Genomic DNA, 26,510 nt, shown 5'->3' on the forward strand with positions numbered 1-26,510 from the left:
TCTGTGTTTTAACACCAGCTTAAAATGAATAAAGTAGGAAAAACAAACAAACAAACAAGAAGGCATATTTGACATAATTAAGGTGCTGTTTTGAATGTCTTCAAGAGCAATAGAACCCAACAGTGAGAAAAGAAACAATATGATTCATCAACCAAACATATACATGGGACATATTTTTGAAAAGCACTTTTAACATCTTCATACTTGATAGAGACACAGTTTTTATAAATAAAGGCTAATCCTGCATATACTTCTCTATCAGAGTAACTCTATATCAAAATGAGCCTTTTGAATCTAGGTAGACAGTCGCTTGCACATGAAAAGTGTGCAAGTATATACATGCTCAAGGCACTAGTGTCAATTATTTTCTGGGCAACAATCCAGTAGCTGTCCTGAAGTAGATTTTGATTTTGACAGCTATGCAGATTTGCTGCTGAAAAGATAGCTTCAAATGTGAAGCATTTGGAGTTTTGCCAGACCCAGAATAAGCATTGTTTGATTCTTTGTTTTTAATATAGATTAAAAGAAACTGAATATTGCATTATTTTTAGCTCTTCTAATACCTGAATTTCCTTCCTTTTTATAACATTTCATGAGACCTTTTTTTGTTTGTTTGTTTGACAAATCCTGAACACTTTGATCTGCTGTTCTAACCAGCAATTTCAATTTATTTGTGCAAACTATTTATAGTGACTCTCTCCCCAACTTTTACACCAATTCACATAACTGTGCTACAAAATCACAGTGTATTCTGTATAAAAATATTTATTTTTGCAGTTATTAGTTTGGTCAAAATGTGAAAACATTTTTAGTTACTGCATATGCTTTTCAGTTTCCTTCTCTACAATTGACCAATTGACTCCTATAAAAAACAATTCAATAAATTCTGTAAATGTTTGAAACTTTGGAGGTTAGTTATTTTTTTTTTAAAGCCACTTTCTATCAACAGTTTAATATGAAATAAAAAAAAATAGGACACTGATACAACATGACAGATATGCTGAATACACAAAGCAGTACAGAAGTACAAACTTTATGGCTTACAAGCTGTGACTTTTTATTGTCTTCTCAGTCAGAGATGGTTACTCCACACTGTTTTTCATTTCAGAAAAGTCAGAATGCATGTTCATACAGACAGTAAAATAACACGAATTTACAATGTCATTGGTGTCCTCAGAGGAGCAGTGGAACCAGGTGAGCATCAAGTGCTTGAGAATTTTAATTCCTTTTTTATTTTGTGCTTGGTGAAATTGTTCTAATGCTGCAAGAAGCAAAGTTTTTAAGATATACAGATAATATTGGAATATTGGAATCTGACAAATCCTTAATAGCTTGTCCTGTCCCTCCCATCACATGTTTTTTCAGGAGCATTCCCTAGAATATATTTCAATAGGAATGCTAGAATGATAGGTGTCAAAGAATATTTTATAACTCTTTATTTCACCATGGGATTACAGCATGCATGCATTTTCTCTTAGACATCTTTACACAATGTGAAGTACAGAAAACTAATCATGATTTGAAACCTTGATATCCTATTGTTAGTATTGCATTGCAGGGCATACACGTGAAATAATTTTAAGCGGAAAAAAAATATATAAAATATTTATTTTCTTCGTATATACCCTTCAATAGACTAAGTGAATGATTGAAGATTACTGTAAAAATACATTTCTAATGCTGATATTAAAATTAATTTGTTTGACACACGTAGGGATGCAATTATAGAGTCACAGAACTGATTGGAGGTGTGAAGGGGCTTTGAAGATCATCAGCTTCCAACCCTCTGCCATGGGCAGGGACAACTCCCACGAGACCAGGTTGCCCAAAGCCCCATCCAGCCTGGCCTTGAACACCTCCAGGGAGCATCCACAGCTTCTCTGGGCAGCCTGTACCAGGGCCTCACCACCCTCTTCCAAAAATCTAATCTAAACCTAGTGCACCACCTGACAAAGTGTCCATCCCCAGCTTTCCTGTAGCCCCCTTTAGACACTGGCAGGCTGCTGTAAGGTCTCCCCAGAGCCATCTCTTCTCCAGGCTAAACAACCCCAACTCTCTCAGCATACCTTCACAGGAGAGGTTCTCCAGCCCCTTGATCATCCTTGTGGCCCTCCTCTGGACCTGCTCTAATACTTCCATATCCTTCTTGTGCTGGGAGCCCCAGAGCTGAACACAGGGATCCAGGTGGGGTCTCATGAGAGCAACTCCCTCTCACACCCTGCTGGTCACACTTCTTTCGATGCAGCCCAGCACACGGTTGGCTTTCTGGGCTGCAAGCACACATTGCTGGCACATGTTGAGCTTCTCATCCACCAACACCCCCAGGTCCTTCTCCTTAGGACTGCTCTCAGTCCAGTCATCCCCCACCCAGCCTGTATTTGTGCTTGGGATTGCCGCAGCCCAGCCGCAAGACCTTGAACTTGGCCCTGTTGAACTTCATGAGGTTCACACAGGCCCACCTCTCAGGCCTGTCCAGGTCCCTCTGGATAGCATCCCTTCCCTCTAGTGTGTCGACCGCACCGCAGAGCTTGGTATCATCAGCAGACTTGCTGAGGATGTGTTTGAGCCAACTGTCTGTGTCACTGACAAAGATGTTAAATAATACTAGCAGAATCAATGGAAATACAGATAATATAAATGCATTTTTAAGTAATTATTGATATTGTGTGCTTGTTTCCAGATAGATATATTATTTTTGGAGGTCACAGAGACTCCTGGGTGTTTGGTGGTATTGATCCAACTACAGGCGCAGCTGTTCTTCAAGAGGTTGTTCGGAGTTTTGGTAAAATGAAGATGGAAGGTAACTTATTTATTGCAGACTTAAAGTGATGGATATGGGAAACAGCAACAATGAGGGACTATGCTGAATGTTCCCAGAAGCAGTTGTGTTGATTTAACTTTTCACCTCTGCAGAAAGTTGTAGTTCTCATTATGAAACATGCAAATTTATTGAAGAATTGCATGTGTATCATTGCATCTTAGTTGGCTGAATTTATTCCCTCATGTCCCTCATCAGTAGAAGATTAACCTTTTGGTTGTATAGAATGAAAATTTTGCATTAGGAAGAAATTCTTCTGTAGTAATATGTTCCTCTAAGGGTTTAGAGAGGATTTTTTTTCTACTTCTATATCAATTAAGTGCTAATTTTTAAAAGTGATTCAATTAACTGTGTTGGTCTTTTACTAGACTTTCTAACTTGAGCTGAATTTTGAAGTTTAACTATGTGATTGCAGGTTGGAGACCCAGACGAACTATTATTTTTGCTAGTTGGGATGCAGAAGAATTTGGATTGTTGGGTTCCACAGAATGGGCTGAGGTAAATAAAGAATAGTTTGAGGCGTAACTTGAACATCTGCTGCAGGAAGGTGCAGAGCCTAGTGGTGTCTATCACTAGACTGCAATCGGTAACTTCAAATTAAAACAGGAGCACAACAGATTCCTCTTCAAGTGCTGCAAGGCCCTCATATATTTATGCAAATTACCTATCTAACTTCTCACAGAAACACAGTTCTGCTGAACTACATCAGTTTATTGGTACTGAATGGTTTAACATTTTTTTTGTTCTTAGAATTTTATTTACAACGCTGTATTTAGAAAACTTAGAGTTTTAAAATTCAGTACAAGAAAATAATTAAATCTTTTTATTTTAATTTATTGGCATGTATTTCGGTAAACTACAAAATTACATATCAAAATGACACATTGGAGGAGAAAACCAGGATTGTGCTCCCAATACCAAAGGGATTCCATCATTCTTCTGTTAACAAAGCTGTGATTTCTCTTCCCTTGGATTTGCACTCCCATAAACCATTTAGCTTCCAGGTGCAATAGACTCTCTGCATCTTATTGTCAGTTTGTGTGACATTAGATGAAGAAAGCATAATTTATAATATTTTTAAAATCATTTACTGAGGGATTTTAAAGGATTTGCTTTAAAACTTCATGTCATCTGAGCTCCACTGGTGACAAAAGCAAATTGTATATTACTCTTTTATTTTTGATTCTGTTCTCTATCTAACTGTTCATTTTTAGATAATGTCAAAAAAAAAACAACACACAATTGTTCACAATTGTTTTAACTATGAAGAATATGAAAGCATGATACTTAAAAGATCTGTTTCTCTTGATTATGTCATGAATAAATTAGTTATTTTATGCTTGTTCTCGTATTGCTACTGCTGTTCTGCAGTGTTTCTTGTTTAATAATTTAATAGCTGGTAATCTATCATCTATTGCATTTCATGCAATGGCAGCTGTACTAGATTAGAAAGCCATAAACACCATTCATATCTGAACCTCAATGTTTTTATATTATTGTTTTCTTGCTTTATCTTGGTGGTGTGCATTCCTCCTCTTGACACCAAAATTAGATTTTAGTTTCTCTAGAGATTTTCCTCACAGCTTACATTTGTGTTTTCTGCAGTTGCCAGATCTGCCATCTACTAAATCTTGAGGAAAATTAACCCACTATATTTACTGTTTTCTGTGATGGTAAAGTAACAAAAAGACTCTGCAACTGTGGCAACATCCTTTTGTTGCATAAACGATCTACATTGCTCATAAATGAAAGAATTTCATTATGTTGCAAATAAGCTTTTGCGCATATATAAGGCCATGTGTATGCATATCCAAGTTTGCTTCCTCCCTTCATTTGTTTCTTTTTTTTTGTTTGTTTGTTTGTTTGTTTGTTTCCAGAATCTTCTCTACTTTTTGTTTTAAAGATACCAATTGCATTTTGGAGTTATCACTTACCAATCTAATTTGCAGTTCACATGACTTACAAATGATGTGTGGTGTTATAAATTGAATGAATGAAATATCAGTTACTAACCTAATTAGAATATCTATTACAAAGCCAAGATTTAGTAAAATACCACTTAGTGATTAGAATATCAATTTCAAACATAATTGCCAGTTTTCAAAAAATTAAGCCTGCGTGTGTATATATTTAGCATGAAAGCAATGGTTGGTTGACTCAAAACAGTCAAATTCAGTGCTTTGATTCATCCCTTTTTGAAATGGAAGAGTGTAGAAATGACAGCAATACCCAGTTTATGTGTGTTAAAAATGAGTTCAGTACTGGGATCTGACATGAATAACTGGGAATTAAAAGCATTGAGGAATTCTAGATCAGCTCACAGTCATCATATTTTGCACATTCAAAAAGTGGTTGATCTTGGACTCTCTCCAGTATGCCCAGGTCTCTCTTGTACTGGGGGGCCCAGAACTGGATTCAGCACTCCAGGTATGGCCTCACCAGTGCTGAGCAGAGGGGCAGGATCACTTCCCTCGGCCTGCTGGTGGTATTTTGCTTCATGCATGCCATGACACCATCGGCCTTCTTAGCAGCAAGGGCCCATTGCTGGCTCACGTTCAGCCTGGTGCCCATCAGGACGCCGAGGTCCTTTTCTGAGCTGCTGCCTAGGTGGGTGGCCCCTAGCGTGTCCTGGAGCCTGAGGCTATTCCTCCCCAGGGGCAGGACCCTGCACGACTCCTTGATCAACTCCATGACGTTCTTGCCAGCCTGCTGAGGTCCCTTTGGATGGCAGCACGGCCCTCTGGTGGGTCACTCCCTCCAATTTCATGTCTTCTGCATTAATTTTCCTGTCCTGTCTTGCTCCTGTGTGATGCAGCAGACAGACTTCTATTTTGTGGGTGGTTCCCAGAAAAAAATTGAGTACCAGATATAAGAGTGAATTTTGTATGCCCAGATCATTAACAACCCTCAAATACTAGTATAATGAGTAAGGTACATTGTGCTACTTTTCCTGACGTGGTTCTTAAAGGTAAGGTGGTAAAAAACAGTATACTTAATATCTTGTCTAAATGTCACTAAATGAAAAGTAATAATTGCACTTTTACAACCCTAGGAAAATGCCAGAGTCCTCCAGGAACGGGCAGTTGCTTACATCAACACAGATTCTTCTATAGAAGGTATGTCTTATTTTTAAACTCATTTTACTTTACAGATGTCAACTTTAGTAGTTATTGTGTGTTATTCATTGCGTCCAGAGCTAGTAAATGCAAAATAGATAATGTGACATTCAGCATAACTGTACCAAATGCAGAATTAAGTAGAGAGAACAATTTACATTTTCATGTTGCTTCCTTCTTGCAAATAGTTCCAACCATGAGCTGCAGTTGGCTGCCAGAATGCCTCCTCTAGAATTTAGTGTTCTTTGCTAATGAATTGAGCAGTCTGAATTGTAAAACTGCTTAAGTGCTTAACTGCTTTAGCTTTGATTTACAATTACAGATTTGATATATAACAGACTGTTCCTTGTTCTGTTTGCAGCTCCAGCTCAATTTACTGTGGGAGTACAGTATCTTGAGACACTACAATTTATTACAGTCTCAATACAAATAGTGTCAAGACCTTGGGCTTACATTTTGTGGGGGTGGGAAAACATTTTGTTGCTTTGGGACAGCGTAGTCACCTTTGTTCATTGCTATGAGCAAGAAGGCTCTGCAAGGAGTTACATATTATGGCAACACTGTCCTAGAAAAATGAGCTTTCAAGAGTGGTTCACAAGAAAGTGATCCCCCATTATTGAATTTACTATGCCCTTCAGATTCTGAGAGGAATCTGGCATACAGGAATGATGATTAGAAACTAGACTTTGGAAACTGGAGGCAGCACAGTGACCTAAATCAAAATAAACAGGACATTTTCCTTCTTAAATTATTCTGAGCTTTATTACAGAGGGGCTTCATTTGCTATTGTTTATGCTGAAATAATAGTCAGTAGAGTCCTGTGAAGCTGTTCTGCACCATATCTTCTGTTATTTAGGGCATTGCTCTTCCCATGTTAAACCCAACTTATTTGGGCTTACTGTGTGTGAATAAAATGGATATCGATAGGCACATTTAAGAACTTGTTTTATTCCTGTCAGCTGAAAATTCTATCTGTCACAAAAGGATTGAAAGGAAAGAAAAGCCAAACCCAGTTTCTAAATGCTCGGTTGGAGTTGGGGTATAAGGAGAGTAGAGCTGTTCCTTCAATTATGTAGCCTACATGCTGTGTAAAAAGTGGAGCAGCATTTCATGCCTAGATCTCACAGATGAAATAATAGCTTTACAACTGCTTCATATTCTCAGCATGGATCGCAACACTTTTTTTTTTTTTTTTTTTTTTAGTTGATTTGCAGCCAACATGCTGCTGCATTAACAATTTTCTTCCAAAACTTAATTATTCAAACATGTCTCTTGTTTTATGCATTAAAGAAGATGTAAAAGTAAAACTGCTGGAAAAGAAAAAGAACACCATCTTCAGAGGACTGTTTTAAGTATCTTGGACATCTTTCACTTCACTCTGAGCATCCCCTGTAGAGCCATAACATCCATATACTCTGGAATTATTTTGTTTATCATCGTGTTTTTTTCTACAGTGTTCCTTGTGGCATGTTTTGAACAGGAAATTATTTCTATTGATTGTCCTTTAGTACCCATGACAGGAATAGTGGGTTATCCTTTTAGGCATTTATGTAATTCTAATTTCCAGTTCTCAAATACAGACTCTCTTTGGAAACATTATTAATATTACCTAGTAATTTTTTCATCACCATGGGATTTTCTGAAATTGTCAGTCAAGTCCTCTTGTGAGTGCACACCATGCAAGGAATGGCCAAAAGGTCTAAAGCAGTGTCAAAACCCAGCAGCAGTGTTATCTGACAGCTTGTCTTTCATTACATCAAAGCCTTCTCACCCCCCCTTTGCTATTGTCCATCCTAGCTGCTGTTGGGTGGTTGTAGCCTACAGAGAAGGTTGCTTTACAGCCTAACTACCTCAGTAGTGGCAATAGTTTCTTTTCAATGGGGCTCTTGCTGCTGTGACTGACAGCTTTGGGAGGAGATAGTGAGCTCAACATAGCCCCAGGCAATGTTGAAACCTCATGGGTGTAAACTGAAGAAGCTACAGCATGGTGGTAGAAGGGGATGTTTAGAAGAGAGTAGATGAAAACACTACTCTGTAGCTTTGTTGCCTTCTGTTTGGGTGAAGTTTAATACTGAAACACAAAATGCCAAAAGTCTTGCAAGTCTCTTACTCAGATGACCTGTTTTTTTTTTTTTTTCAGATAAAATCTGAAAAAAAATATTGCAAATGTCCTCTTCATGGTAAAATTAAAAACAGTTGCACTGAGAAGCTTCTTAAAAACTCTTGCAAGGGAAATGTCAGTTCCTGAATGCACTGGCTTATTTTTTATTTCTTTTTCTAGGATGTTACCACTACTTCTGTTTAATACAAGCTTTGGGGAGCATGTGAGTGACAAGGATTTGTAGCAGATGAGGGAGAGTTGGGCATATTCTAGAATTATGGGAAGACTTCATTACATTACTATGTACGTACCATAACCAATGCATTTCTGTTGCGTAGGAGCAGTAGCTTTTACAAGGTGACCAACTAAATAGTCTGTTTCTGTATAAATTCTGAGGCAAGATCTAAATTCTTTGCCTTAGAGTCAAGGAGAAGTTTGTGTAAGAAAGGACTGCAAGACTAGCCCATTAGGAAGATGATGCTGATGATATGTGGGGGAAGATTTCCATGTCTGTGTTTCATTTTCAGGCAACTACACATTAAGAGTTGACTGCACCCCTCTTCTCTACAGACTGGTATATAATCTAACTAAAGAGGTACTGAATCAGAGTGTTTATTATTTGTGATGTTCTGAGAATTTAAAACTGGAGGTTTATTGGATAAAATTGAATTATTGTATAATATTCTTATTGTCTTATAGCTATGCTGGAAGAATCTTAATCCTACCAAAATTAGTGTCAAAACTTCCCTTCAGTGGTACACAGTCCAAGCTCATGGTTCCTCAGTATTTGTAGGAAGGCTGAAATGTATCACTAACATAAGTGGAATATTATTTGCAATTTATAATATACTATGTAGAGATAATTCTGACCTTCTCTATAATTCTGTATAGATAAGTCCATAAATAAATAAATAAATTCCAGATAATTAAACACTTGAGCAAAATCAATTCTCTAAAATAAGCATTCGAGGAAATAAACGGTGTTCCACATTTTGATTTCAAGTGCAATCTCTTAAAATCTAAAATCTATTACTTTTCACATTGGCAAGCTACCTTTTTTTTTTGGTTCTACCTGAATGTTCTCCATTTCTTATTGAGCCCTTGAAACACAATGATAAATATGAAAGGATTGGGTGGGTTTGTGGGTTTTGTAATAGGCCAGATGTGTGGATCTGATTGACAAGTGGCCTTGTAGTACACTTGTCCTTTGCTTTCACCTCTCAGCATGAATTATGATAAGGCTGAAGGACTGTGGTCCACTAAGGCATGAAATTTCATTGGCTGTATAAGTTGTTAACCAGCTGAGGCACATAGCATGAGACATTGTCACTATCCTCATCTCAATTAAGTGAAGGCATCTCTATCTGACTTAAGGAAAATAGGAAAATAGGCTCCCTTTAAAGGCAATGGGTAGAAATAATTTATGTGCCCAAATGTGGTTGTCTACTCTTGTGCATACAGAACCCTCTAAAAATCTTCTTCCTCTTTTATTAAGGGAACCTAGGTGACTTGGTCTAATCTAGAAATGAGCACTGAAACTTCACTTGGTAGGATGGCTCCAGCTATGAGTATCCCTTCCCATAAGATGCATTCATTATGAGTTATTTTCAGATGTAGTACATTTTCTTTTGACACTGGAAATGCCATCATGTGAATATGAGGTAGTTTATCTATGCTGTTCCCTTGTTTTTTCTTCCATTTTCTACATTTTATTTTCTTATCAACTCTTTTTGTCATATTCTTTCTTCCTTGCAGGGGAAGAAGCTGTGCTTGTTCAGTCAGCTGCTGTCACACTTCGCACACTGCAGGGCAGTCTGTTTCACCTGTACAAATTCCTATGACCCTAGTGCTGCAGGGTCCTGGTTAGAATAATTTTCTTTCTGTGTGCAGCAACTCGTTTACCCAGGGATTCATTTTATTTTTTTCTGCAAAAGATAAACAAATTAAAATATGCGCTGGACTAGAAATAGCATCTCATTCTTTGATCTAAAGTCAACTATTCAACTATTGCTGGCTTTGGGTAGGAAACTTCCTTTAACATACCATATGAAGTTCTTAGGACTGGCATTTTTGAAAATCTTGTGTTATTTAAGATTTAACAGTAGAAGTGTAATACAAACAACAGAAAACCTGACAACTACTCCATAATTCCACGCTGTTTCCTTGCTAAAAAGCTCCTAGAAGTACACTTTATTTATTCATATTCTTCATAGCTTCATTTGTTAAGGGGTTGAGTTTAAGGCAGAGAGGTGTCAGTGAGAAGTCTGACTATTGCTTGAGTTCCTTAACGCTACTGCTGAAACATCTTAGACTTTTTTCTTTTTCTTATTAGTTTCTTATAGACAAAAAAAAAGACAACTATTTTTTTTTCTTTTATGTTTCTTTCACAGAGCAGAATTCTGCAGCAGCATTCCAATTCAGTGCTGTCCTCTACTTTCTGTACACATTCAAACAGTTTTTGCAGTTTTCTTCTATAGTATTGTCTCTGTCCAAAAAATATCATTTATAATCCCTTTTTTCTTTAGACTATTTTTTCCATTGTTTTGGCAAATACATTTAAGACACTCCTTACCATAAATATATATATATATATTTATATTATATTATTTATTATTTATAAGTATATATATATATTTTTTTTTTTTCATAGGAAAATTTTAATTTTAAGTTTAAGTTTCCAAACCATCTTTAATTTACTGATGTTGATGTGTCACAGGTGACCTCCAGCGAACCATGCCTCACAGACTGTGAAACCTTTCTCTCACACCCTTTTGAACTTTCCTGTAAGATCATTAATAGAGGTTGTTGATTTTTTCCCAAGGAAAAAGATGTTTTGATGAACTCTGTGAGAGAAAGAATACCAAGGGGCATTTATTGAAAGACCAGTTCTACCTTGACCATGATTTCCGGTGGCATAAAAACATGTATACAGATGAGTGAGAGACACTCTAGAAATATGTCATAAATTTTCCTTGGCTCACTGATTCTGGCATCACAGAATAAAATTATTTTAAGGGATCAAACATCTTCATTTTCTGGAGCTTTAATTCCAGTGAATTGAATTAACAAAAGAGGGAGAGAAACTAATGTAACAAGTAAAACATGGAATTTTTATTTTGCAGAGGGATCAGCTTGTATTTAGGTAGCTTGCTATAAAGACAACTAAGATCTATACCTCTACTAAGCTGTGTCTTTTCCAATAATCTTAAAATAAGAAGAAGAACAAACAAACAAAAATATCAACTAAATTCTGTAATGACTAGAAGGATTCATCTGAAATTATTATATTCTTAGTTTTAATATTCTGACTGCAGTGCTGTTTTTGGAAGAGACTGGGAGGCTAGATGTACACACCAGAGCCTATGATTTGCATTAGGCTTTTGCATGAGATTGGATTTCATTCAGAAAGCCCAGTAAGTGAAAGAACATTAGTGCAGATGTGGGTGATTATGCATGTCTGAAAGAAAGTTATTTCTGTTCACATGAAACAGTCCAACATGCAAACTTGGGATATGTGTTTAGACCAAAATCTTTGACATAAACCCCACGAGCTCTTTGCTCATCCTGTTTTTTTTTTTTTTTTTTTTTTTTTTTTTTTTTTTTTCAAGGAGTTCTGCATTTAAGTGCAGTCCTTAGCATACAGATGGGATGTTTAGCAGTTGGCAATCTCTTTTGGCCCAGCAGTACTGCTAGATTTCTCAAAATTATTTCTCACCAGCCGACATCTGCAATAGTCCAACTCCAATTCCCCTTTTCTCATCATCACTTTTTACTTTGCATTTATATTTAAAGAACTCCATGTCTTCTTTGAAGTAACAGTGAGCTTGTGCTGATTCTAGATTTGGATCTAAGTCAAGATGAATGGTTTTGACATGACCAGAGCTGTCAGAATAACATCTCTGCCAGAGCATGGAGTATTGTTACTCACATATGTCAGAGCTCAGCTTGCTCTTATTAATATGCCATTTTCAATTTAAGCCATAGAACTTGACCAAAGTGCCCTGAAAATGACAGCAGTCAAACAGTTGCTTCACAAAGTTGTTATTTTTTTTTTTCTGGTAGTTGTTGCCATAACCCCAGAGGTCAGAATTCCTAGGATTTTCGATTTGGAGTCTGTATATTTTTCAGTGCAGAATTTAAGACTCAACAATACTGTGAAACTATGTATCTAACCATGCATGTTTATGCTTTGTATTTTGAAAATAAATAAATAAATCCCAAGCCTCTGCACATGATAGCCAATGTGATATTTAAAGGACCATACTGGCTTTGGCCATAACTAACAAAGATTGATAAGCGTAGCTGGAGACTAGGGCCAGAGTTTTTATTTATGTGTAACTCTGCCACAGATTTTCTAACAGCTTTGGTCAATTAATTTCCTACTGCTTCATAGTTTTCCCAGCTGTATTATGGCTGTACTAGTATTTACCTTTCCCTTCATGATTACATAGCTTTCAATTTTTTTAAGGTAGGGGTGGGACCTGCATTTGTACTCACAATGTCTTGCACAACAGGGCTCCAATCTTGGTTCAGTTCCCCTGACACTTCTGTAATATAGTTAGTGACTGGTTATGCCCCTTCTTTCTAACGTAATTCCTATAACAAAGAGCAGGCAAATTTCAGGCTTAACCTGTTGAGAAAATGTAGTTGCTGTGTGAAGCAAACTTGTGATGGCTCAGGGCTCTCTTCTCCCCTTGCCTGCTGAAAGGATTGCTGCTGGAGCAGCTCCATAGTGCTATTACATGTACTTGTGCATGTGCATACAAAGGGCTATAGTAAAGTGGTAAGAAATCCTAAAAATCCCAAGTATTCTTCCAATTTCTTCCAAAACCTGATGGGTTCAAGCCAGTATTCTTCAGCTGTACCTTGCTGTACTGTGATTGGGTCCAAGTGCCTGTCAGATGCTCTTTATGGTTGGGATCCGTAACTGTATAGAAGAAATGTAAATGAACTATGTGTACCTCATTGCATACAGCAATGCTATTGATTAAGAATGATGCAGATAGCTGTAAATGTCTCCTTTAACACTGATTTCAGTTAGAGATACTTCCAGTGAGATTATAATCTTTTTGTTTCCAGATTTCAAGCCCTGATGAGGGTTATGAAAAGAAGTCTCTCTATGAGAGTTGGCTTGTGAAAGACCCTGCACCTGAAAATAATAGTTATCCCAGGTAAGTTGTTAGTTTGCTTTTATTTTCCCAATATTTTAATCATATCATAGCACAATTCCTCTACAGAATTCTTCAAGATGTATTGCTATTGATGACAGCAATACAAAAACTTTTTAGTACATGGTGTCTCCAACAATGTTTGATTTTAAAATCAAATAAAATGGTATGACCTCTTTTAAAAAAGATGATCTATACCCACTGCAAGATGAAACCTCACACTCTTTAAAGGCTTCTTACGGATAGAAGAGCAATCATGGAAATGAAGGGCAGGGAAAGAATTCAAAGTGTAGTTTAGTCACCCTTCTAGATGAGATAATATACTATTGTTAGGCTAAGCAAATGCTCTGTTGAAAGAAATTGCCTAGAGCAGTAATGAAAAAGCTCTTATGATAATTATTTTATTTATATAATGGATGTACATTAAAAATCTTTATTTGAAGGTATTAAAACTTCAAAACATTGTTTAAGCCTGTGACTGTAAGGCTAAACCTTATATTCCCATAAGGTGAGTAGAACTGCCCCCTTGTGTGATTTGACCCAAATGTTCTGGATGTATGACCCTATAATCTTGCAAGCCTTGGCAATATGATCTCCTAGATTCATTAGACTCACTAAGATCTCTTCCTTTTGAAAAAACCACTAAATCTAATCCTCAGCTGAAACAAATAGTTTCTTGCAGAAATGTATACTAATGGGAAAGCTTTAGCTGGGTTATTTATTTATTTATTTTATCTGAGAAATGCCAATTATTCTTCTGGCTAGATATTTAACCCTAAAACTTAATATAAAACTCAAATAAATATTTGAAAATACTGAGAATATTTCAGGTTTTTATTACTGTTTTTCTTTTCCTCTGTCTTGCCACACCTACCCAGCAGATGGCAATATTTACTTGTAAGTCATAAATGCTAATCTGCTGTGGAAATTATTTACCGGTCTTTGTACTGTGGAATATGCTGAGTATATAAACACATCTGTCTTTGCATATATTGCCTCGCAATTCTTATTAGTTTGGAAATAGATGTTTAATATTTTAAGATTGCAGAGGCTTATCTGATGTAAATCTACAGCTCTTGTGTATACTATGTACATTTTTTTCCTAACGTGGCCAGTGTCATAATCAGGGTCGCTACCTTTAAATGACTCTCCCAGTAATATTGAATACCGGATTAGTGTGTTAGAATAAAACCAGTTACAGTAATTAAGCTTGCTGCTCGTCTACTCTCTGATCTTATGAGTGTCCCTGGTGTGCCCTTCAGAAGCCTTGACCTCCATTTCTTTGAAAATCTACATTTTGCATAAATTACCATCATATTATAAAATAAGTACTTCTTCTATGACATGTTGTCTTTTCTACATGTAGAATAAACAAACTGGGATCAGGCAGTGATTTTGAAGTTTACTTCCAGCGACTGGGAATTGCATCGGGCAGAGTGCGTTACACCAAGAATAGGGTAAGCCATGTAGATTGCTTGAAGGAATTTGATAGGGCTGAGCAGTCATCTTTTAAGAGCATTTATTCATAATTAGTAAAGAAGCTTCAACATTTTTTTTTTGTCTCATTTGTACATCAGTGCCATTTTTTAATTAAATAAGAAACCTATTAGCTTGGAGAATAAAACATTACAGTGATATGTTTATTTTATAGGCTGTCAAGTACTGAAAAGGATATTTACAGAATCTGTTTGGGGGTGTGTATTTCATTCCACCGTACTATTAGTAGTCCTCTTAACATACACATCCTCCTTGATATTGTTTGGAAAACCATGCAACATAAAAAGGGATCCATGACAGGATTTCTGCAATCCAGAACTGCAGGCTGATTTCACTTTCCATGGAGGCACTCTCTTTACAAGGGAACTGAAGTCATGTCTGTTTAGATGGAGAGAAGGAAGCCTGCTCACTTAATCGTGTGTGACAGTCCATGGATTCAGGTTGTTTCATTATCCTAAGACGAACACACAAAAATGGGAAGGATAGCAAATTGTGTTTTGTAGGAAATAGCTTTTTTGATTTGGATGCTGTGCAAAATATCATACCATCAATAAAACCCTTAACTGCAGTTAGAATACATGGCACTGACAAATTTGCTTGCTCTTTTTTCAGAAAGCAGACAAATTCAGCAATTATCCTGTTTATCACACTGTGTATGAGACCTTTGAGTTAGTGGAAAAATTTTATGACCCCACCTTCAAGAAACAGCTAGCAATTGCCAAGTTACGAGGCAAACTGGTTTATGAACTTGCAGATTCCCAGATCATTCCATTCGACTGTAGAGATTACGGAGAAGCCTTAAAAGGATATAGCGATAGAATTTATAAACTGGCCAAGAAACATGAAGAACAGCTGAAAACTTACAAAGTGTCATTTGGTGAGTAATAGCCACAGCAGAATTTATTGAGTGCATTAATTAGAATTATGCAGAGACATGATATATCTGTCCTCTCTCTGAAACTGAATTCCTTTTCTGTTTTAGTTCTGCCATCATAATAAAGAAAAGTCTTCTAAAAAAATCTTTCTAAACTAACACAGTATTAGCACGTTATTGGTCAGATGAGAGAGTTAAAATAATTTTCATGCATGTTATTGTGTTCATTATTACACTGCTCATGAGCAGTCATGAACCACAATCAAATGCAGAACAAAAAAATAGTATTGACCTGCTTCTCACCCAGGACTAGATTATTTCATCTTGCTTAAAAGAAGAAGACAGGTTAAACGTTTGGGGCAACTATCTGAAACCTGGGAGATGCAGGTGTCATTTCCTCCTCAGGCAGAGGTTTAATCTGTCTGACCTTGGGAAACCTGCTTACCATCTGTGTCAGTGGCTGGTACCACAGTTAGGCAACAGAACCCTTCTCCAACTTCTGCATAAATACATTCACTGAGCGCTTGAAAACATTTTGATGAGGCACATAAAATAGAATGGAAGAGACAGAGTACTCTGGATCACAAACTAGGATGGTTTCCACAATCATTTTTTTTCCCTCTCCGTCTGTTTCTTCTTTCTCCTTGCCTTGTTCACCCCTTGGTTTCTGTACCACGGAGAATTTTCAGTCAGTCCTAATCCACATGGTATCTGATGGACCCATGGGTTAGAGACATAAACTGGCTTTTCAATGATGCAGTACTCGTTTGGGTTGTCTGAAACGTGAAGTAATTCAAATCAAACCCTCACTTAGAAAAAAATAAAATGACATTTAAGTCTTGTTAGGCAGAAAGTTCTTGAGTATTTTGAAAAGACTTCATTTTTTTTTTATTTTTTTATTTTTTGTAAAAAGGCTTCTTGGAACAGAGGAAGCATATTTTGATGGATTATCTGGTCTGAGATATCATATAAGAGATTTATTTCAACACATTCTTGTGTTAACTGTAGCATATCATCTGGGGAAACATCAAGATTGGACTTTCTTTTTGCACTGTTAGAACAGCTACCAAATTTTCTGTTAAATAATTTATTTTCATTGTTTGTGTTTCCTTCTCATTTCAAATTAGAACTTGCCCAAATGAATTTCCAACTAATGTATATACTTTTGTTTTTATGTCAATTAGGTTTTAGAAGCAATCTTTATTATTATTATTTTTTGGCTTTTGTTCCCTAACTATCACTTAACTCTCTCCTTAATAACTTTATAGACGTGGCACTTTGGCCATTTTTACAAGTTTTCTTTTTTTCCAGTCTTTTCATGATTTTCATGTCTCTTCTCTGATGCCTGATCAGTTCAAATTTATTTCTTTAAAAAGAAAATATGATTTTTATTTTTTGTATATTCTATTGCACCAGAGTGCATTACAATGAATAGATAGCTTTTATGATACTTTGCAAATTGAAATTCATTTCACTCAGAACTATCATAGAACTACCTATTGACAGCACTGAATGTCAGAAAGCTGTTAATTAAGCCTGAATAAATCACGTAGTTGTCCTTCACAACAATTGATGAAGCTTTTTTTATTGCCTTTATATTCACATTTCAGCTGCTTCTCTACAACAATGAACACTGGAAACCTTTTTTTTTTAATTTATTTTTTTTACATGAAATAGTACTTGTAATAATATACTATCAGAGCTAAGGTCTGTAGGGGAAATGAATAAATAAAATTGATAATATTTTTTAAAATAACCAAAAGTGGCAGCACTGAATAGCTCATGAACATGAGCACAAATTGTCTTATATATTTTCAGATGACCTTTCTTTTTTCTCTTAAATCCCCTCCTATTGCTTCTGAAATATAATCTGTAGCCTTGATACAGCCATGATGTCAGCCCTGTCCTCTGCCAAATTGATAACTACTGCCCTGGGCAAATGCAGTTGCGGACAAGCACTGTCCATAAACAGGTTGCAGAGGCAAAATCTGCGCCTCTGATTATGTAAGCTAAAGAAAAATATTAATGCAAGAACAAGCAAGTGTGGGCTGGTGATGGATAAATACGTTTGCTGGAAATAGAAAGCAGATGAGACTGCAGAGCAGCTTTCAACAGAAGTCGTGGGAACAGACAGCCTATGTGATTTCTAAAATAGTGTGATGAGTTTACCAGCACAGCAGGGCCTCATTCCCTGTAGGGGATAGGGTTTAGGAGATGACCTAATCCACGTTCCTGTGCAAAGAGAAGATACTCTGCATTATCTAAAGTTTCCTGAAACTTTTGGGCAAAATGTGCAAGTTGTGAAACTATGTAATGAGCTGTGGTAAGGCCAGAAGTTCTCCTCAAACCATCCACCTTCCTTTTGTTCCATGAAAATTAGCTGTAGAAATCGATACTTCTTCCCAGGTCTGTATCAAATCGACCCTTCTACAGGAAAATCATCACAGTTGATGTCATTAGCAGGAGACAGTATCTGTAGCTGCTTCTGAGGCCAAGCTATCCCATGTGGCTCAGACATGCTGCCAGGGGCAGAGCACAAGAAAGCAACAGGACTTACAGCCCAGAGTGAGGTGTAACAAGCAAAATCCTGGAGTCCAAGCAGCAGCACAAGGGATGGCACAGGGTTGTGGCACAGACACCTCGTGGGCTGCACCTTAGCAAGCATGGGGCTTGGTAACTTTACCCTATCTATCTCTGGCTGTGCACCACCATGACTTTTTTTTTTTTTTTTTTTTTTTAATGTCTTTCTCAGTACTACTCAATAGGACACTCTTCTGTTATGATATGAATAGGAAATTATGTTCCAAGAGGAAAATCCAGCTGCTTTTGCACAGCCAGCTGGAAGAGCTGGTATTTTTGATGTCAGGCTTTTTTTTTTTTTTTTTAACCTAAACTCTGCAGTATGTCCCGGTGTTAAAAGGGTAACAGCAGAGTTTTCCATTTGCAATGCCAGCGTCTTCTCCTTGGCAGGCAGAGGCAAGATGTGGGCTTGGGAAGGCCATATCCAGCACCCTGCTCTGCTGTTGGTGTAGTTCCACTCTGTCCTTGTCTGTTACTGCTGGGAGTGCAGCTCTTAAAGTCTGCTCTGGGGAAACTAATGGAGGCTAAAAATCTGAACTTCTAGGAGAGACAAGAAAAAAAATTTTTTTAATAAAAAAAAATGCAGGTGTAACAGCAAAATAATGCAAGTGGAACAGCAAAACAAATGTAGTTTTGCTCCCCCTGGGCAACTGAAAGGTATATTGGGCTCTGTGGATCCTCTGAAGTTGTTCAAAAAAGTCTTTCCTTGTCTAGATGCTCTTTTTTCTGCTGTGGTGAACTTCTCAGAGGCTGCTGCTGAATTTCACAGGAGACTTGAAAAAGTTGACAAGAAGGAGTAAGTCTGGAAAAATCTATCTCTATCTTAGTAAAATCTCCCCCGTGGTGTTTTCTTTCTTTGTCCAGGGGTGTACCTGAAGCCCTCCATCAGCCTTTGGGTAGAGAAAGTTAAAAATAAAAAAACATCTAAAGCCTGTGTCAGTTTGGGCCTTGCTCCTAGGGCAGTCTGCATGTCTGGTCACTCCTTGGGGTGGCATTCATCTTGCTCAGTTTTTAGCTACCTTGAAGATATAATTACTTGTCCTGATTCCCTTTATATTTCATGGAGTGAAATTTGTATTTTGAAGGGGCAATTAATCACATCTCCTCAGGTACCCAGGTCAGCTCTTTCTTTCCAGTGACTACACAAGGAGCCTGTCTGATTAGCATGGACCAGAGCCCTTGAACTCTGAGACACGCAATATCTGCCAAGATTAATTCTGCTTTCAGTGATGAATAGTATCAGCTGTAGAGCTTATAAGTATCAGCTAGTCATTACAATTATTGTAATAAAGGGAAAAGCAGGTAGCAGTGGAAGTTTAAGTCTGATTGTGCTCTGTATTTGGCTTGAGTGCTGTAGGTGGCACAAATGTTTGTACTTTCAGCACACCTCAGGAAGACAGGGTGATGCTCCAGAGTATTTAAGACTCCTGCATGGTGCTTGTGAACCTATGGGCCCTATGGGACTCCCATGCCCTTTGGGTGCAGTGGCTGGAGGCCAGGCTCTCCTCAGTACCTTGTATGGTACATAGTGGTTGTGTTTAGGCAACTGAATCCCATACTTAGAACATTGTTCTATTTATCTATGTATGTATGAATATTGTAGAGAGTTTAGACCCTTGATTTGGAGGTGGACAGTAAAAATCTAGATATCTTGACCTAAATCTCTGCCTTTCTGTCCCTGCTGTTAAGTGGGATCCTCCTAGTGCCATTTAATACTAAACAAGTTTCTACTGAGTTGTCTAATGCAGAAATCTGAATGCATTAATAAAACATGTATTACTTCCATTTGAAAAACCTCATCTTTTTGCAAATGTAGATATTCTTTGTCACTTTTTTTTTTTTTCTGTCCAAAGAAGAGGAAAAGTGCTTGAATGAAAATGAGCAGACCTGTTTCCTTACTGTGTGAAATGTCTCTTGTCTACATTTTCTGCAGTCCTGTTGCAGTGCGAATCGTGAACGATCAACTGATGTTTATAGAAAGAGCTTTCATTGATCCTCTTGGCTTACCGGGAAGGAAGTTTTACAGGTAAGGCAACAAGTTTCTGAACTTGTCTAATTTTTTAGCTGTGTAAAGCACTGTGGTTTTGCAGATGAATCCCATCCTCACAGGCTGATCAGTTGGACTGCTGTATAGGCCCTATAAAGCCCAACAGATTCTGGTTCAGGTATAATGCAGTGAGTAGCAGACTTTGTTGATAATCTCCAAGGAGAACTTTTTGCCTGCACCACCCTCACGGTGCCTAATTCTTCTTCCCAGCTCTGGATCTCTATTTTTATTAGCCTTGATAACTATGTGAACTTGATTTGAGAGTATGTGATAGATACTACTTCTGTTATACACCTTGTTCTTGTAAATCTGTACCAAGTAATGACTCAGTGGATAAACAACTCTATGGAAAGAAAGGAAAGAAGGGAATACAGTAAAGGGAAGAGGACAAGTATGTAGTGAAGAGAGATGTCCAGAAGAGAGAGACTGGACAGTGTCCTCTCCCCTCAGGATAGATAGCACAGAGATCACAGGACGGAGAAAGGCCCATGAGCTGTGCTGCAGGGTCCCATCTCTCCCAGCTTTGGCTGCTTCCCATGAGCTTAAACCCTTAACTGGTTATTACTGAAGTTTTCTCTGTACGAGTCTGCAGGGCTGGAGAAGGACAATACATTATGCACCACCACATCCTTTATAAAAGTGCTGTGCAGTTATTAGGAACACCTGCTGGAAGCCAGCTTTCAGCATCAGGTGTGTGAGCGCCTCCCTTTGCTCTCAGCATCCCCCTTTTCCTGATGCCTGGGTGCATCTGACTCACTGCCTGGTGGCTTTCACACCACGCCAGAAGCCCCTCAGGCAGGTAGAATTGAGAATCACACTTCCAGCCTCCTAGGACAAACTGTTGTTCACACTTCTGGAAGAATGAAATGGTTGTTTTCTACAGTTCTTATTTTTGGGTGTTAGGTAACATTTAGAGATATATATTTTTTAAAATACATTTTATTTGTGCTTGCATCTATTATTGCAGTTTTAGTATTTATTTTGAGTTGGGGGGCATCTTTTGCATCTATAAATGTGTTTCATTACTTCATGTGAACAAAATAAATTTGAAAATAAATCTGCAACTATTAATTATTAAAAAAATAAAAATTAAAAAAAAATAAGCCATGGTTTTGCCAGCTTCAGTTCCAATACAATCACTTCTACTCTGAAGAATCTGTTCTTCTCAATAATTCTCCCATAGTTCCCCCCCCCTCCCCCCTTTTCACATTCCTTTCCCAGCTCTATCACCATTCAATTGCTCAATAATTTTCTGAGGTTTCTGTTATTTATTTTTTTTTAACTTAGTATACCTACATTTTTCCCTTTCCCCACAGACATGTCATCTTTGCTCCAAGCAGTCACAACAAGTATGCTGGTGAGTCCTTCCCAGGGATCTATGATGCCATGTTTGATATTGAAAGCAAAGCAGACCAGCAGGAAGCCTGGGAGGAAGTGAAGAGGCAGATTTCCATTGCAGCCTTCACCGTGCAGGCAGCAGCAGGGACACTGAAGGAAGTAGCATAGGATGATGGCTTCGAAAAGCTGAAATAGCAAAGTCTGAACGCCCTGCAGTCAGGCTGCAGTGATCCAGTCTCTGCAAACTGCCTGCTGTACCTGAGCTCCCATCGCACAGATGTACTGGTAGGGGGAGCAGGAGCTCTGTGCTCCAGAAACTCTGCAGCTAGGAATTACTGCTTCTCTGATACTGGCAAAACTGTAACTTTAAGAACAACCCTGGACAGAAGACAATCTGTGGGGCAGGCAGGTGGGGAGAAGGAAGATTCAATTCTCAATCAGATTTTTTTCTGAAGGATCTGCCAATTTTGAGATCCCACATCTTTTGGATGTACAATCTGGTTATTTGCAAAGCTGTCTGCTAATCTTGACCGTAGCACTGATCAACAGCATATATTTCAGCAAAAAAAATCAAGCAGTCCTCAGCATATACATTTCTCTTGTTCTACTAATGATGTTTATCATATAATACACCAAAAGCATTTCTGCATTTTAGCATCCATTCTGCAGGACTAGTCAGCACTCATTTTGCAGACTTGCTTTCTTTCCCTGAAAAAAATATAATAGTGGTCCTCTGGCTAATTGCCAAAAGGGCTACTAGCCTTCCCTGACAACCAGAGAAAACAGCTGCTTTTACGAAGAAATCCAAAAACATTTTATTAAGCATTTATGCAGAGACCTATGAACAGCGTGTGACCACCCCTCTGAAAATCACTGACCACCTCTCTCCTTTATTTGCACTTTCAAAAATACAGAGTGTGGGGGATAACAGAACTGATCTCCCTGCTGTTGGTGCTTTCGCCACTAGTCTCAGGCCAATGGCAGCTTTTGATCTTTCTCTCTCTCTCTCTTTTTTTTTTTTTTTTTTTTCTTTTCCCTTCTTCCCCTGTGAGGGCTTTTTCATGCAGAGATGTCTCATTCCAGTTGAGGGAGATGGATGGCAATGTGGTCAATACTGGAATGGGGCTTGAGATTATGGAGTAATTCTGTTTTCTAATAAGACCTGAGACAGCTTTCCATCAGGAGCTGCATATACATTCAAAGAGAAACTGAAATGCATGAGAAGGATAATTGTACAAAACTGTGTAATTTGTAAAAAAAAGAAAAAAAGAAAATAAAAAATTGATTCTTGCTTCATTTGCCCTTTAAATGTACTTCTCATCCACTTGCCTTACAACTAATAAAGTTGCTAGAATTTTATTACATCACATTCCAATTTGTGAGGGAGCTGATAATAACTGGTATTTTCTCTTGTGCAAAATATACTACAGCTTATCTCACAACCATAAATTGCAGCAGGTTGTGGGAATAAAATGCTTTCTCTTTTATGGGGAGTAGAACAGATGGGGTACTAAAAAAGATGGAATTGAGAAACGGGGTAGTGGACGTAACAGCTACTAGGCTACCGAAAGAGTTGTTTTCATCGCAGATACCTTGAATTCAGATAAAGAAACCAGTAATGCCAATCACTAGTCTTTTGAGAAGTTGGCTTGAGGGGAAGATACCACCTAGAAGAAGGGTGTGCATTGGCATCACTTCCATAAGCATCTCTGAAATAGGAAGGACTGTGTACCTATGGACACCATGCTCATAACATACTGTTACTTTGCTTTTCACAAATTAAGCCTTTTGCACCTGAGGAGACCACACTTCCACAGTCCATCCCTTACCTTTTCCTCTGAAAAATGCAGTCACCTTAGCTCACCTCATTAGCATGCACATAAGAGAGCATTAAAGTAGCACAATGAGTGGTCAGTACTGAGGACACCAGAACAGTGACTACATTTTTGTTCTCTTTACTTCTCCTTCGTGGAGGCTGCCCATTACATTTGCTCATCTCCCAGCAGCAAGCTGGGGAGCTGTCAGTGGTCACTGCCCTAGGCGCTATCAGAGGATAAGGCAAACAAGGAATGTCTATAGAAAAAGGAAATTTCTGATGCAGCATGCATTCTTAACTTACAAATATCTCAGTAACAAAATAAACCACCTGTCATTTAAGTGAACTGTTTCACCAGTAAACATACTGATGGGGACCAGTACCATACATTGGGGGTTGTGGTTGACAGCAAGTTGAGTACGAGCCAGCAGTGTGCCCAGGCAACCAGGAGAGCCAACCGTATCCTGGGGTGCATCAAGCACGGCATCGCTAGTCAGTCGAGGGAAGGGATTGTCCCGCTCTACTCTGCGCTGCTGCAGCCTCACCTCAAGTACTGTGTGCAGTTCTGGGCACCACAGTACAAAAAGGAAATTAAAAGTGTTGGAGAGTGTCCAGAGAAGGGCTACAAAGACAGTGAAGGGACTAGAGGGGAAGGGTATGAGGAGCAGATGAGGTCATTGGGCCTGTTCAGCATGGGGAAGAGGAGACTGAGGGGGGACCTCATTGCGGTCTACATCATCCTCGTGAGGGGGAGTGGGGAGGCAGGTGACCTATTCTCTGTAAACACCAGTGATAGGACCCGCGGGAATGGTGTTAAGCTGAGGCAGGGGAGGTTTAGGCTGGACATCAGGAGGAGGTTCTTCACCAAGAGGGTGGTTGCACACTGGAACAGGCTCCCCAGGAATGTAGTCACTGCACCAAGCCTGTCTGAATTTAAGAAGCAATTGGACTGTGCACTTAGTCACATGGTCTAAACTTTTGGGCAGACCTGTGTGGTGCCAGGAGTTGGACTTGATGATCCTTATGGGTCCCTTCCAACTCAGGATATTCTATGATTCTATGATACCCTTGCAGTGAAAGTTTTTGCAGCCCTGTGCCATGACACTGCAGCTGCAATGTAGCATATTATCTTGTTACTTCCATGTGCTGTTTTGAAGCAGTACAAAGAAATTAAATCTCACATCAGGATAAGTGCACAGCTGGAATCTGTTGCTTCCTTCCTCTTCTTGACTTTATTGGTAACTATTATGAAGGCATATACATCCTGAAAACTGTATGAAGTAGCTTAAATCTCATTCTCTTCCTCTCTACTACATTCTAAAGGTAGATTGATTACCAAATCCATATTTAAAAGCAAACCAACCCACGTATAAATGGCTTACGCTGATTTCCATAAAGTCCTGTACTGCTGGTACTGAAAGGATCAGTTGCTCGGAGCAGATGTTGCCTTCCATGCTTTTCGTTAGTCACATCTCCTTTTTGTTAGATGTGCAGCAAAGCAACTGCTCCTGCAAGTTATCTGTGTAGCTCCAGCTGCCCACCATTTCAAAACGTGCAGGGATTTCTCAGACCCTCCTTGCAAACAAATGGATAGCACTGGGTCACCTGCTCTGTCCTTTATAAATTCTGTTTGCACCATTCTTTCACACACCCTGATGGGAGCAGGCTGTCATCCTTCAGAGCATAGGGACACGGGCTGCAAAACAATCTGGCAAAATTAAACTCAGATGAAACTTGATATTAAGTTAGCTCATCTTCCCTTGGAAACAGGTTTGAAAGGAACTGGGCCATAAAGTTTATCACAAATTCTCTTGAGGTTGAAATACCTTTGGTTTGCCTTTGGAAAACCAGCTGTAGCTATTGTTCAGTGTAGAAATGGTTGGAAGGTGTGGACAACCATGTGCTTCATTCTCTACTGTGACAAGGGATAATACAACAACACACATTCCTTTGCACTCGAAATGGATGTAATTTAAAATAGCTCATTGGCTGTGCTTTTCAATAAATAAATAAATAAATAAATAAATATTGAACAACCTCAAAAATGTCTTGTAGATGTTAAGCTTAATGAAAACAAAGCTAATTGAATACCTTTGAAGATGAAGTGTTTGGGATTAAGTGAGGCCAATTCTTCTCATTGAGTCACGCATTGAGAGACTGCTTTTGTGAAACGAGATTAAAATTTCGCTCTTCCCGTGTCCTGACAACTGAAGTACAAGCACACCATCAATTTGTAATTTCTGGTGAAGAGGGCTGGAGAAATTTCATGTCTTCTCAGTAACTACACTGCTCATCTGTTAGAACAGGGCCTTTGGGCTTGTCCGCGGTCTTGATTTAACCAAAGCAATTTGTCGGGCCCAGGTCAAACTTTTAAATTGCTTCAGCTGATCTAAAATTGCATTCTTGTATAGCAGTGATAAACTGCACTGTGTAACTCAGTGTGTCTATTAAGGAAAAGGCATTGCAAGAGAAAGGTCCAAAGCAGTGCCCAGCCCATGAGCAGATGTTCACTATCAGTCCCAGTGCCGTACGCACTGACTTTCTGCACCTCCTGTTTGTATCATTCAGCCCTTCTTCAGATAACCTCTAAAATCTCTGTGTGTTCACATGTACAAAGGGACTAGCCACAAAATATGTGACTGTACAGTGAAACTCATTGCTACAGGAGCTTGTGAAAAGTGAGAAGTGTTAAAAAAAGACTCAGAAACATGCAAGGAGTGCTCATAAAAGGACCAGCCTCATGATCCAAATACAACCTTTGAATCGGAAGGCCCTACAGCACTGACTTGGGAATTAAAACATATGCATACACGGAGGGATTAAACATGCCTGCTTCATTCCTTTCCCTGCTGGAAACATTTGTGATGGAGGGGTTATTAGGAAAGACAGCTCTTCACACTCTCAGAGTAGCGCTTTTCTCCAAGTAGACATCCCCTCTGGGTCTGCTGCTGGTCCCCTATTCATGTGCACTTGATTGAAACCCATGAAAATTAATAAATATATCCTTTAAAGTTTGCTTGTTCCCCTCTTTAAGCAAAGACACTGATCAAAAATGTCAGTCACGGGTCTTCTGAAAATAACAAAATTGCTTGAAAGCAGAAATAATTTATCCTGCAGTGATGCCACTGGGGGTTTAGAGCTGCTGTGCAGCATCC

The 26,510-nt window shown here is 38.4% G+C and overlaps 1 protein-coding gene across 1 annotated transcript in view; it reads left to right on the plus strand.

The window, feature by feature from the left end:
* Positions 1-22,908, plus strand: part of LOC311443356 (N-acetylated-alpha-linked acidic dipeptidase 2-like) — a 43,143-nt gene extending 20,235 nt beyond the window's left edge. Inside the window, exons 11-21 of the mRNA XM_084533434.1 lie at positions 1,109-1,194; positions 2,681-2,800; positions 3,234-3,316; positions 5,871-5,934; positions 8,563-8,630; positions 13,115-13,206; positions 14,570-14,660; positions 15,313-15,577; positions 18,869-18,950; positions 20,088-20,180; positions 21,518-22,908. Of these exons, the coding sequence (XP_084389560.1) occupies positions 1,109-1,194; positions 2,681-2,800; positions 3,234-3,316; positions 5,871-5,934; positions 8,563-8,630; positions 13,115-13,206; positions 14,570-14,660; positions 15,313-15,577; positions 18,869-18,950; positions 20,088-20,180; positions 21,518-21,707 (1,234 nt within the window). The 3' untranslated portion in view covers positions 21,708-22,908. The remainder of the gene's footprint in view (positions 1-1,108; positions 1,195-2,680; positions 2,801-3,233; positions 3,317-5,870; positions 5,935-8,562; positions 8,631-13,114; positions 13,207-14,569; positions 14,661-15,312; positions 15,578-18,868; positions 18,951-20,087; positions 20,181-21,517) is intronic.
* The last annotated feature ends 3,602 nt before the right edge of the window (positions 22,909-26,510 follow it).

Source organism: Aythya ferina (genome assembly GCF_964211825.1).
Source record: "Aythya ferina genome assembly, chromosome: 1".
In the NCBI taxonomy this organism is placed as follows: Eukaryota; Metazoa; Chordata; class Aves; order Anseriformes; family Anatidae; genus Aythya; species Aythya ferina.